General features: G+C 60.2%; 4 protein-coding genes across 4 annotated transcripts; all 4 read right to left on the reverse strand.

The window, feature by feature from the left end:
- Positions 1-554: 554 nt before the first annotated feature.
- LMJF_36_5200 (conserved hypothetical protein) lies at positions 555-3,620 on the reverse strand (the record flags this gene model as incomplete). The annotated part of the gene is made up of 1 exon (XM_001687054.1): positions 555-3,620. One exon carries the CDS (start codon positions 3,618-3,620, stop codon positions 555-557), a length of 3,066 nt encoding a protein of 1,021 aa, XP_001687106.1.
- A 745-nt stretch (positions 3,621-4,365) lies between these two features.
- Positions 4,366-8,973, reverse strand: LMJF_36_5210 (conserved hypothetical protein; the record flags this gene model as incomplete). The annotated part of the gene is made up of 1 exon (XM_001687055.1): positions 4,366-8,973. The coding sequence occupies one exon, from the start codon at positions 8,971-8,973 to the stop codon at positions 4,366-4,368; it is 4,608 nt and encodes a 1,535-aa protein (XP_001687107.1).
- A 1,188-nt stretch (positions 8,974-10,161) lies between these two features.
- LMJF_36_5220 (conserved hypothetical protein) lies at positions 10,162-10,899 on the reverse strand (the record flags this gene model as incomplete). Its single annotated transcript, XM_001687056.1, has 1 exon — positions 10,162-10,899. The coding sequence occupies one exon, from the start codon at positions 10,897-10,899 to the stop codon at positions 10,162-10,164; it is 738 nt and encodes a 245-aa protein (XP_001687108.1).
- A 1,063-nt stretch (positions 10,900-11,962) lies between these two features.
- Positions 11,963-13,426, reverse strand: LMJF_36_5230 (conserved hypothetical protein; the record flags this gene model as incomplete). The annotated part of the gene is made up of 1 exon (XM_001687057.1): positions 11,963-13,426. One exon carries the CDS (start codon positions 13,424-13,426, stop codon positions 11,963-11,965), a length of 1,464 nt encoding a protein of 487 aa, XP_001687109.1.
- Positions 13,427-13,769: the final 343 nt, after the last annotated feature.

A 13,769-nucleotide genomic window follows, 5' to 3' on the forward strand; every position in this document is an offset into this window, starting at 1 on the left:
GGTGGGGGGGGGAGGGGGGTAACAGGCAAAGAAAAGAGTCGAAAAAGAAAAGGGATGAAGTCTCGAGATTGTCGTGAGAGGCATGGGCATCGAGAGACCACGATTGAGGATACTGAGAGACAGGGGTGAAGAAAGGACCCGCAGTGCTTGCACTCGCGACCCACAACCATGAGAGAGCACGCTGCAGGTTGTGTTGATGTGGTGTGTATCATGCTGGTACGACGTCTGCCACTTGTGGATGTGTACCCTATTCGCGTCTGTGCGGCGACCGAAGAATTCTCTCGATTTATCAGAGATTCACGTAAAAGATGGACGCATCGGGCGCACATCACTGGTGACATTCTTGGCGGCCTTAACCGCCGCTACCCGGCCGTCGCGTATCCGCCTCTCCAAGACGAGGAGCTGGCTCGCACCAGCACGCTGCCCAAGTCGTTCCATTCGTTCTTTGTCGAAGGGAGAGCGCGCCTCGTCGCCGGTGGAGGCAAGCACGCGTCCAAGACGCACACCCACACACACACACACGCCTGCTTTCGACGTTCGCCGCGGCTTTTACTTCACAGAACTTCACTGCAAAAGAGTCTCATCTTGAGCACTGCGATCGCGTCTGCTTCGCGCGCGCTGGTCTCCAGGTACAGCGCGAGTTCCAGCATCCGCCGTCGCAGCCCGCCACCCTCCGCGCTCGAGACGATCTCGGGAACGCGGATCAGCAACTGCGACTCGACGAGAGCGTGAAGAAATCTACCCGCCTGCTCTCGAAGGTTGCCGTGTCGGGATGTCTTGGCAGCTTCCTCACTTGTCCCCTTCAGCGCAGAGTCTAGTAGACTGGACACACACACATCTACACAGCGCACCACACAAAGCAAATCTTCCTTTTCCGGCAAGAGCACCTGCGAGACCGCTGCCGTCGCGTTCGACTGCAGGAGTCGTGTGATGCACTCCACATCCGCAGTCACCGTCAACTGCTCAAAAAGTGTCATGCGCAGGTGAAGGACAGTGTGAGGCTGGAGTTGCACCAGTGCTGGACTTCTCAGCTGCGACTCCGCGATAAGCTGCAACAGATCGACTGCGGCACAGCAGGTGAGGTGCTCAAGGCGGCACAGGCTGGCAGGGAACCAGAGCTGCAGCTGACTAGCATTACCGCCCTCAACAACACTGCTGGCGTCAAACAGGACGTCCTGGTCTGCCGCTTCCGCGAAGACGAGTTGCACACCGGCTTGCCGCGCGCGCCACAAGACGCGCACCACCTCGGATACGTGCTCGCGCCGCCCGCCCGTCTGCACAATCTCGTTGATGTATTGCTGATACCGATGACACAGGGTGTAGAGAAGGGCGGCGTCGAAGGACGTCGGGGGCAATGAGGCCGCCACCCCAGTGAGTTGGCCGCGCGCCAGCACTGCGAGAACACGCAACATCGACGACGAGGTCACAGGTGCCCCGATCATCGTCACTTGCTCGGCGGTCCGCTCTGCCGCCCTCGCCAACGCAGCGCCAGAGCGGCAAGAAGAAAACTGTGGACTACGCAAAAGGGCCGCCACCACATGCAGACGCGCGGCGCGCACCGTCACATCATCCTTCATCGGCACACTTGGTGTGCCCACAACTCTGTCACAATAGTATGCGGCGAGGGTGCTCTGCAACTCATCGAGAAGCGGCAGGAGCTCCATCGTCCCCTTAGAGACGTCCGTCATTGCCGCTGGGGCGGAGAGCGTCTTCTTGTAAAGATGAAGGAGTGCCGCAAGCAGCATGTCCGCATTCGCCGTCTGCGGCTCGTCGGCGGCGGCAAACGGGCTCGCACGCAGGCGTGACGCGATTTCGCGAACGATTGGATCAAGGGCAGAGAGCGGTGGAAGCCGGTGAGACGGTGGCTTCATGAGCGTCGTCACGGTTGCGGTGGTGGTGGAGTAGCTTCTGCTGGCGTTAGAGTCGTCATTCAAGCCGAGAAGACACGCGTAAGCGTACAGCGTCTCTACGTCCGAGCGCAAGCACCGTTTCTTCGACGGAACGCAGACATACTGGCGAAGGAGAAAGGCAGCGCTGCGCTCGAGCTGATCGCCGTCGGCGCCGTTGCCTCGCCGCCTCAGCGAAGCAAGAGATCGCAGCATCCACGATATCATGGTCGGCGGCGTCTCGGACAGCTGCGGCACGAATTCCAGAAGCGCAGAGATGGAGGCTGAAAGCATCGGCCACGGCGAGGCGGTGTCGCGCATGCCTCTCGGTGCCTCGGCAGACTCGAGCAAGACAACGCAGCCCCGTGTGTAGCTGTCGAGCAGCGCTGCAACGAGGAATCGATCCGGGGAAACCACCGTGTCCATCAGGACGTCATCGTTGGCGTGGGTGTTGCGGAGGCGCGCCTGCTCGCATTCCACCAAGTTGCACAGTATTGTGAAGCAAAGCTGCACGACCCTGCGCCACGCTTCATGTGCGCCCACAGAGGCTTGGTGGCTTGCCTGAGAAGCTTCGGCGCTAGGATGCTGCTCCCGTGGGCCTCCGAGAGCGGCAAAGGAGGCCGAACGCGACGGATGAGTTGCAAGCACTGAGAACATGGCCGCCAATGCGCTCGCCAACTTTGTTGCGTCGTACACGTTCAACCGCTTTTGTGTGTGCGGCGCTGCGGAAGCAGCCTCCTTTTTTGGTCTTGCAAGTGGCTTCAGGAGGGCGGCTGTCCGCTGCAGGTCTAACTGGCACACGTCTGTGCCGAAGGAGTGCACGAACTGCACGTAGGCCCCGGCGCTCACCTTTTGCGCCAGCGCGCCGGAAGCAAAGTAGCTGTCAAAGCCTTCGCCTTGTTGGCCGTGCAGAAGATGTGCACTGCTCCCTTGCGATGTCATTGCCAACTGCGTCGAGGGAGGTATCACAAGCAACAGGTGCAGCAGCTGCCATGCAACATTGCCCGACGCGCGTTTGAGTGTCTGTCGGTTCTTGAGCAAAAAATGAACACTGCGTTGGAGGGTCTGTACGGATCGCTTGAGCGGTGCCGTCGTCGCCCACCATCGCAGCTGCGTCGTGTAGCTCAAAGAGTTGACGTAAAGAGCGACGTATGCGATGTGCAGACCGGCATCATCAGGCCTGTGCTCCAGCAGCGTATGGAGAAGCCGAAGCACGTGCTCAGTAGCCTCCGCCTGCCCCGCAGTGCGGCCCAGCTTGGCAAGCACAAGCGCCGCCTTCTGAGCAGTGCGCGGATCTACGGGGAGCGATGACGTCGGTGTCGGGTAGAAGGATCTTTGTGGGCCGCACTCGCTCTGGAGTTCACAAAAGCGTTTCAACAGAACGCGCTGCACGACGGGAAGGTGCGCAGACTGGAGCGTGCAGAGACGATTCACAGCGTCTACCAAAGCCGCTGCGGGCACCTCCGCTGTCGAGGAGGCCAGCGAGAAGCTGGCCTTCTCGCATATAAGCCTCACCTCCGGACGGCTAAGCCGCAGCGCGCTTAGTGCCCTAATCAGTAGGAGCGCATCCTGTGAATTATACGGCCTCGTGATGGCAGCCGCCCGTTGGACAAGCGACACCAGCGCTGACATGGGAGACGCTCTCGTATCAGGTGAAGCCAATCGCACGCAGTGCAGCGCTCCGTCCAAAGCGCACCAGCCACGCGAACGATGAGGAAGGACATCACAGCACATTCGCAATGAAGTGATGAGAAGGAGTATTAGAAAGGAGAGAGAAAATCAAAGTAATAAAGACAAGAGATTCACAAAGGGGGTGTGGGGAGACATTTACGGGAGAGACGCTGGAAATGGATGACGAGGCACACAAGTCATGGGCAGATTGCCGTCGTCCACCTTGTTATTCGGGGCCCGACCCGCTCGCGCGTCACTGCAAACCGAAAGCGTTGAGCGCTGCAATTTTTTTTTTTGGAGGGGGAGGGAGGGGAGGCACTTAAAAACCTTCGGGGAAGATGAAATGCGGGCCGAGAAGAAAAAAGTGGGCCCAGCGGGCCCCACATACTGCGCACGTGGCCAAGGATTCACATCGACTCCCTCCACGGTCACAGCAAAGAGCCGAAAGGACGATACCGTGGCTAACTGGGGTCGAGGACGTCGCCGCCGTGTGCACCATGAGGCCCCACGTTCCGCAGACAGAGGAATATGTGGACGAGCAGGCGAGACGCGTCGTGAGTTCAGAACGCACTCGACCATACGCGACAGAGTCCGCGTTTGCGTTGCATTTATGCTGACGGAGTCATAGCACAGAAACATGCGCATCTGTGTGTGTTCGCGTGCTGGCTAACGCAAGCGGGCTGCAGCTACCGATCCGCGTACTCGGACTGCGGCGCAGGGGGGTAATGACAGCCTTCACCCACCCGACGCTTGACCTGTGCCATCGGCCATACCGATGGCCCCTCATTTTCTGCTCCCTCTCTCTCCCTCAGCCAACGAGTTCGAACCCCTGGCCAACGACGGCCACTCGTGATCGAGTTGGCAACCGCTTATTGCTGGACGCCTCGCTCACCAAAGCGGCCCCGCTCACACAGCGCACACTCACCCGCTGCGTACGCAAAAGACGCAATTTCCCGCGCTGCGCCGCCTCTGGATCAAACTCGATGATGCGCTCCTCGGTGACTACAACAAGCGGCAGCGACAGCGCAGGCCAATGCGCACTCCTCCCTGCCGTCAAGCCAGTGGACGCACTGCAGAGCCGACGCAGCTCAGCAGTCCGAATGCTCCCGCCTTGCGCAGCAGCCACCTCAAGTGCCATCAAATGCACAACTCCAGAATCGTGCAGCGCCGCGAACCGCCACTGGTGCCTTGCCGCGTCTGCATCAGATGGCGACACGGTCAGCATCCGCTGCAGCTCGCTGATCGCATTCACGCACGACTGTTCCAATCGCGTGTGTGAGCGTACAATGTGTGATCTGGCGTCGACTGCGTACACCACTCCATTTGTGTCGCCAGCCACCACCAACCGTGGTGCGCGGTCGACGTTTACGGAGCGTGTTAACGCGTCTCGGTCATCGTCGTGTGTGCTACTTATACACATGACCGGCTTCGGCCGCTCCGTGTTCAGCACCCCCCGCCATCTCAGCTGCAGCGTGGCTCCTGTTGGCTGCGGCGATCCGCCTTCGGCGCCTCCGTCTTCGTGTACGCGGAAGAAGAGAACTGTTCCGTCGCTGCTGCCGACAGCGATGTCCGTCGAGCTCAACGCCGTCACCGCCATAAAGCGTGGGATGCGGTCTGTAAGCGTCAGCGACATAGACGCCGCAACAACTTTCTTTTCACGCCGTCTCTGGAAGCGCGCGCTGCTGATGCGAGGCTCACATGGCGCACCTTTACTCTTCCCATCAGGTGACGAAGCGCCATCCGGCGGCGATATCGCGGTGTTTTGCGGCGACGGGGCACCACTGCCGCACCACCAGTCCACCAGCTGCAGGGGGCTGGAAATCAGGCCAGCGGACCACAAGTTCACCATGGCACCACCGCCCACCGAAACAAACCGCAACGCGTCCGCTTCGGTGCGGGGAAGCACGGCCATTGCCAGGATGTTCGAGTGATGGGCACCACACACGTTCAACGGAGTGAGGAGACCGCCAAACAACGCATGAACATTAGGCACCCCCATGCCGGCACTCGCAGCCAGAACCGGATACAAGGCCACGCTGCTGTCTTCATTACCCATCAAAAGGCAGTGAAGTGGCGCTGGTGCGTACGCCACGCAGTTGTAGTCCTTCCCTGGAAAGCCGACCCCGTGCACAAGAGCCGTTTGGGCACCACAGAGCGGAAGCGCTGGATGCAGCAGTGCGTTGGGGCCTGGTTTCACCATCATCCGCTCCACGGTTCGACCGTCGGAGCAGTGCGCGAAGAACGCCATTGGGCTACGAGTGGGAGAGGCGGCAACGACGCGTGCGGTTAGCAGCCGTGGAGCACGAACCCCGTCGCAGCTGCCCACCGGCACCCACGACGACTGCCCCGGGATGCGACAAAGGATCGAGACAGTTGTGCCGCACTGCACCACCCACAGGCACGGCGACACGAAGAGCACAGAGGAGACTTCGAAGGGAAGGCGCAAAGGTTCCCTAGCACGCGATGGCAGCGGGGTCGTCTCCGCCGCTTCCGCCTTGTTCGAAGAGGTCGAGGCATGCAGGTACACATATTCCAGCACACCACCGGTTCCAGCAACTGTGATGAGAGTGTCCGATGACACGCACGCACCACCGGCAGAAGTCGCAGAGCTGCAGTTCTCGGCACAGAGAGCAGAAATGGCAGTGTGCAGGTGCTCGGCAAAGACGTAGCGGTGAACCATGGCCACCGCCTTCAGAGAGGTAGCAAGGGGCAGTGTGTGAGAATCAAGAGGATTGGCCGGCGACTCGAGGGCGCGGTTCATTGCCTCGTACCGTGTTCCCAAGAGGCACCCATTCCTATCCCCAACGAGAAGCCAGAGCGAAAGAGCCATGTTACCCTCCAGACAGCAGCAGCAGCCGTCGTTGCTCTCACCAGCATCATATCGACCGCAGTGGATCGGTATCAGCGACAAGGTCGTCGTGAGAGGTCCGGGGCAGTCACTATAGACGATGAGCGTGTGCCACACGGCGCTCACGCAAAGCCCAACGGGCCAGTCAACCGCAACAGCGCGCTCCCCACTGTCGCACGCATGGCACAAGGTTAGCAGCAGCCTCGAGAGCACAATGGTGCCGCGTACGTGATTCGTCGCCACCACCAGCTCGCTCGTGGTGGCGCCAGTCGAGCGGAGTGCTGTTGCATCGTCGTCACCGCTAAAAGCGTGTGTGCTGGCGCCGAAGCGGCCTTCGTGCATGCGAAGAGCAGAGACTTGGGTGATTTTGCCAAACGCCCGCAGAGCAGATGTGGACGGTAACGCGTCCCCATCTGTCTTTCTCGCGTGCACTGCCGCGAACGAGGCCACAGGAAAGGAGCCGCCGAGTTCTGCGTGTGTGTAGCCGTACGGTACGGCGCACAAGACACCAGCCGTCGTGCCGACCAAGGCGCACCCGACGGACGAAGACTTCAACCCTCTCACAGAGGATACGCAGCACCGTGCGACGGCGCTCTCCAAGGCTGCTGGCACACCCCAGTCCAAGGCGGGATCATCCCCGGCCACTCCACAGCGCCGTCGCGACGCGCCGGTAGGCAGAGCAATCCACCAGCTGTGCGCTGCTGAATCGGCGCACAGCACACACAAGGCACGGCTAGTGCAGGCGAGTAAAAGCCCATTGCCGTCCACGTGCACCGCGCGCACCTGATCCGTCTTCTTCGCCGGCGAGCTTGATGACGGACTTGGCTGCAGCAACTCCTCACGTTCGATGGTCATGCCGTCGCAGACCTTTGCAGTCGCCAAAATCGGAGGTTGCAGCATCAAGTCGTGTGGTCGCAGCTGCACCGGTCTGCCCACGTCACATGCCTGTTGCCGTAGCGCGGACGGTAGTGTGTGGGCAAACACCGCACCATCGAAGCCACCAGAGATGAGCGTCACGGAATGTGGCGAGGAGGTGGAGAAGGCCACGCGATACGCGCCGTGGCCACGGTGCTGATGCAGACGTACAAGACGAGGCGTTGCAACAGCCCTCCGGCAGTCAGACTGAATTCGGTGACTCAAGGGCCACGCAACCAAGTCGCCATCCTCCCTGGCGTTCACCTCGACCACCTGCACGGCGCCATCCTCGCCGGCAACGCCAACGTACGCGATGCAGCTTCGCGAAGGCTGCTCAGGGCTCTTTGTCGCATACGGCCACGATGCGGCGTGCAGCGCGACGTCGAAAATGCGACTGCGGGCAAAACTAGCACCACTCCCACGCCACAGCAGCACCCACTCGCTTTCCTGCGGCTCTGCTCTCTTTTTCAAGTGGTTTCCACTGGACGCGATCGGACCGCGTCGCTCATACAGCGCCACAGACCGATCGTCACTACAGGTAACGAGGTGCACGCGCGCGAGCGCTGTGGCGTCGTCCTGCGCACCTCCAGTGCCGCACAACATGGAATACGTCGCCTTCACGCGAACTGCGAAGATGGCGCAGCCGCTCGGATGGGCCTGCACGCGGGACACAACAGAGCACGACCGCGCACACGGCCCGCGCGGCTGTTGTGACTCTGTGCCAGCCGCTCTTGCACAGTCATCCTGCTCCTCGGCCTCCCACTCTACAATCTCGCCGGCGTATGTGGCCGAAAACAACCGGCATGGCGCACACGCCATCCCTTCCAGCACTGCGGTGGAGCCACCTTCATGCCCCTCAGATAAGAGCGGGTGCTGCACTAGACAATCTGCGGCGAGCACGACGCCTAGCCGCGGACCGCTAACGCGTGCAAACACGCAGCGAGCTGACACGTCGTAGTGGCTGGAGGTCGCCTGTGCGCCCAGCGCCTGCGCAATGCTGTCCACAGTCCCGCAGAACAAATCATTGGAGGCGGTGAGCACACGCACGACACCTCTCCGCTCATCCACTACGATTCGCAGGACACGGCCTTCGTCGGCATGAAGAACGATACTGCAAGAGCACCTTGACGGATCCTCAGCTGCGCCGCATTGGGCAAGCACGCAATCTGCCGCACCCATGAACACGATTGGCAGTGGCGACGATGGGTGCGCCACGTCGATTGCGTTGATGGTGGTGCCCGGCGGCGCTGTGGCAAAGCGCACGGTGGCGGAAGAGGCCTGCGGCCCGCTCGCCGATGTGCCGCAGGCTAACGAATCCGTCCGACTGCAGTGAACGGTGTTGCCTGCGGCAAAGTACACCTGACCACGACCGCCAGAGCACACAACGGCAGTAATAGGTGCATCATACACGTCGCAGCGCATCGGTGCCGAAGGCGAAGAGAGCGCCAAACGGGACATATGGGCAGAACGACGATGTAAATGCACCAGGCCGAACGGATTCTGTTGTGTCTGCGTGCGGTCGCCGAGGGAGCCAAAAGGAAAAGGGGGCAGGAACGGGGGAGAGATGGCGGGGTGATGAACACGGTGCACACGAGGGCAATGCAGCTGAGGGGCAAAGCATGGCATGGGCAGCGCACCCTTGTGGCGTCCCATTCAGCAACGCGCCGTCTTCTCTGACCACAAGAAGAGGGACAGCAACACGTCCAGTGCACTCATCTGAAGAAGCGTGCGCGTCGCCGCCGCACACTTCTTCGCTGACGAATCGAGCCGGCGCTGCTGTGCGTCCACTCTATCGTGACGCTGTCTCGGAGGCATTTTTACTTCGAATCCTGTCTACCTTTATGATGTTTAGCTGTGTGTACCTTTTCCCTCTCACACAGCAGCGCTTCTCTGTTTTGTTTTCGTTTCATATTCGACGTGCCCGTTCGCTGCCACGAAGCACGAGATCAAGCGGTGCACCACCGCTCCCGCGGCCCTGTCACAGGCCCTACATCGCGTGGTGCAAAGCGGCTACAAGCAGACGTGAAAACAGCAGTGTGCCGACCCAGCCATCGGAGAGCACGGCCCCTGCCTCGTGCTGCACCCACCCCACATCTCCCAGGTTGCCTCATAGCCGCTCGCATCATGCCGGTCGCCACGTGGTGCATCCCCCGCGCGGTGGCACTCAGGCTCCCCCACACTAGTGGGCAGCGTGAGGGCCAGGGGTGGGATGCGTCCAAGTCAGGTTGGCACTCTGCCTGTCATATGGATGGCACAAGAGTGCTCACCGTCGCCGGTCGCTCCAACGCAGCGCCATCCAGGACCTGACCCTGTCACCACGTGAAGCGATTGGGCATTGGCAGAGATAAGTGGGGCTGCCTAGCCTCTCTCACACACATTTGGGGCGTACTAGACCCTGAGACACCCCGTTGGGGTGCTCCTCCACGTCATCGGTGTCGAGCAGCTGCATAGACACTGAAACGAAAAAGAGTTGATGGCTAGAGATGCACGGGTATGCATACACACACACACACACACACACACTACACACACGTCCCCCCTCCCACAGACCAACGGAGGCATTGTATATCAGGCTGCCCATCAGACCGCAAAAGCGGCAATGGGCCAGACAAAAGACCGATGCACTGGCGCTCAGGAAGAGGAAACCATGCACACCCAACACACGCGCGATAAGCAGCGACCACGAAGCAGCTTTCGAGTAGTGCGCCGCAGCCAATGCACGCTACAACAAGACTATCAAGAAGAGTTGCGAGAGACGCAGTAGCAGCACATATACATCGCAGAGCTAGCTCGCTCTCTTCATCAACAAAGCCGCAAACGGTTGCGCGCACCAATGATCTGCTAATCAGCCAACATCTGGCACTGCACCGTCTCCTCCTCGCTTGGGTGATCTAGCTGGTGCACGGAACAGAACTTACTTGACAGAAGGCGCAGCATATAGCGGCACTGCGACGACTCGTGGATACTCATGTACGGAATCGGGTTCTCGAACTCGGAGTACCGGCAGTAGAAGCGCACCTCTGTCTCTATGCGGCGTCCCTTGTCGTACGGACACTCGTCACCATCTCCGTAGACGGTTGCGGCGTACCGGCCGAACGCGTCGTTGGAGGCCCAGTACATTTGAGGTCCGTCGGTCCGCCGCCTCCCCAGGGAGGAGGCCTTGTTCTCTGAAAGAGCATCCTCGCGCACCTCGTTGTCCCAGCAGTAGACTGTCACGTAGCTCTCCTCTGCGTAGTGCACGCACGGATGGTCGGAACCCCGCATAAAGGTCATCAAGGACTCCATTTGATGTCGCAGCGGGTAGTTTTTGGCGTCGAGGGGATCGCGGCGCTTTGTGCCCGTTGTGTCGCACACAAATCGAGAGCCGTTGCTCAGCTGCACATATCGCGCTGTGTTTTCTCCGTGAGCGTTGGCGCCTGATCGATGACGAACACCGTAGGGTGCTAATAAAAGAAAATGATTGCGCTCTACAGGATTGGAAAGATCCATCGGCGCTGCGACAGCGCTACGCAGCTGAAGTGTAAAAATGGCCAACGCTGCGGCAGCAAGCCACAACACACAGCCACTGCGGCGCCCCATTTTGTTTGATTGGAGCCGCTGAGTAGGAAGCGTGCGCTAGGGAGATGGGCGGCGTCCGCAACGCCTCTTTCTCGGTTTTTGTCGCTGTCGTTAGCTGCTGCTGCTTTCCTTTCGGTTTCGCAGCCCGATGTTTTGTGCCTGTGCCTTCCGAGTAGAGGCGAGGGGGGCAGGTGTGTGGGTGAGAGTTTGTGCGAACGTACCTGTCAACGCGGACAGTAGCAACTTTCGGTGGATTAGCGGCCAAGGCAACGGCGCCTTGTGTTACGTTGAGGTGCTCACCAGCTTCCTGATGTAAGCACACCGAGAGACACAAAAGCTCGCACACGCAAAGGTAGCACCATGCGGCATGAGAGCAGAACAGAGGACGAGTAGACAAGAAAAGATATGGCTCGTGCAGGAAGCCTGCGAGTGCGCCACAGCAACAGCGAGAAGAGCGATCGAGAGCGCACGGCCCAGGAGGAGACGAGGCGGCCGCGAAAATGCACAGAAACAGACACAGACACACACACACATACACCTCGTTTCGTCAGGTGCGTATGTGACAGATACGTATGATGAGTGTTTCACTAATTTTCAATTCGTGTCGTCGTTTGAGAGGAGGGCGGCAGGTTGGTGGATGGGCTCGCTGCCACTCACATCGTCACCGCTCCAGCCGATCTTGGAGATGGGTCCCCCACCACCACTACCTGCCCTTGCCTTTCAATCTTTTTAAGCCCCACCCCCAGCACGCACAAACGACGCAGCGGTCTTTTGCCTTTCTCTCTCTCTCTCTCGCCGACTCGATGCAGCGTGCCGTGAAGGCATTCTATGCAAGTTCGTGTTTGTGGGTATTTGAGTGTGCTGACGCGTGTGGATGTACGTTGTCTATCATAAGTGTGGGAGGGGGGGGGGCGGGCGCACTCGCTGGCCCCATGCGCGCACACGCGGCTTAGAGAAACGGTCCAAAACGACCCTGTCGTCAAAAACCGCATGGGGCCGCTCCGTCTGCAATGCTAGCCGAGCGCCGTAAACCCCTCGCAGGGTTGGATAGCATGTGAAATAGTAAGCCGTTCCCGCTCATCCATCACAAGCACAAGCGCAACGTCTGCAGCGCTGCATGATCATCGCCCAAATGAAGCTGCGCCTTAGCCAGTAAGTGTGACAACTGCACGTCTCGAAGAAGAGGGGCACGGTACTCGCCAGGAAAAACGCCCCCCGGCCAAGAGGTAGCCTCCAGCAGCGCTGCCTGCGCCTCAGCACAGCTCTCCCACTCACGGAGCGCCGCCACGAGCTGAGCATCCTGGTCTGCGGTGCGCAACGCTACTGGGGTGAGAAACGCCTCCAGGAGAGCCAAAACGGGCCCGTGGGCTGCGTCGGCATGCGTGTACGTTCCCTTGAGCTTTGAGCGGTCGCTCCGGATTACTTGGAGCGCCTTTGCCGTGTGGCCATCAAGACCCTGTGTGCCACCCGCCGTCACATCAGCTGCGGTGTCCATCGCAAGAAAGGCAAACGAAATCGCATAGTGCAGGCGTAGTGGTGCGTAGGTGGGGTACAGAACAATGAGCTCCTCGTACGTGGCGGCGACGCGGCGCGCCACGGCGGACCAGGAGGAGAAGGACGATTCACAAAATCGCGTCGCGTGCGGCACGTGACCCAGAGGCCCTCGTCTGCACGCCGCTCCCCCAGACCAGTTGAACAAGTCATAGGTCGCCACCGCTGCGCCGTGCTCGCGCATCTCTGCCGACGGCACCGTGTGCACACGTGGGCTCCAGGAGAGCACGTTGGTGCTGCGCAGGAGCACCAGTGCGTGGTTAGTGCTATCGTCCCGAAAGAGGTAGTATTCCGGCAACACTGCGCTGTAAAGATAGATGTTGCCCAGCATCCAGCCGTACGTGGTGCGCACGAGTGAGGTCGGGGCCATATGTAGCTCCGCATGCGCTTCCTGCAGCAGCATGGCTTTGAGCTTCGCGTAGCTCACATCGGCAGCACGTCGCAGGGAAGAGCAGCCACTAGAAAGGTGGCTTTGACTAACGCCCAGCTCGCGAAGCGCACGCCCGCCGTCCTCTACCTCCTGCGCAGCAACCACCTGTTCGAGCACTTGCGCGTGCACCGCCCCCAGCTCAGCTGCTGACTTGACTAAGTTGTCCAGCGCTGGCAACGTTGCCAGATTCGCCACCTGCGAGGTGGCCACGTCCAGCGCCATTACATCACGCTCGGCCAGTACAGGGTACTTCCCCGGTCTGCGACGCTGCCGCTGCTGCGCACTCGATTGAAACATGATCGAGCTACCCAGACACACGTAGAGCACCACGCCTACAACGAAGCAGGCTGCTGCGATCCCAAAGCCGCGCCATCGTCGCCGGTATCTCGAGCGGCTCTTTACTGCGGAAGCTCGAGCGGCAGCGGCAGAGGAGGCGGCTCCAGAGACCGGGGCACTGACACACCGTTGCCGCATGTGCACAGGGCGCGCGCTCAGCGAACAAGTACAGGTAGAACGGTGCAATGCCAGCGCTGCTGCGTGACTTTGTTGCACAAACGTCTGCCACATTGTAGGCGAGGGCCGAGAGGCAAGAGCGAGGTGTTTGTGCGGCGAAGGGAGGAGAAAGGAAGATACCGTGGGATGCGGGAAGCGTGGGACGTGAAGGGAGGGTGATGCAAGTGATTAACAGACCCGTTCCTCCAATGGGTCAGCACGAAAATTTTCTTCCGTTATACAACCCGCGCCCCCGCTATGCGGCGTTGCAACATTCGGCACGAAAAGCGTCAGCTTCGCGCATAGAGGTGCTCGAGCGCTGGTGAACACGAGCAAGTGTGCTGCGCTGCAGTTCCAGGCGAGCACTTCCTTATCCTGCATGGCAGCATTCTCGTTGTCGTTTTGTTTTGTTTTTTGT

The sequence above is a fragment of the Leishmania major genome, chromosome 36 (assembly GCF_000002725.2).
Source record: "Leishmania major strain Friedlin complete genome, chromosome 36".
In the NCBI taxonomy this organism is placed as follows: domain Eukaryota; phylum Euglenozoa; class Kinetoplastea; order Trypanosomatida; family Trypanosomatidae; genus Leishmania; species Leishmania major.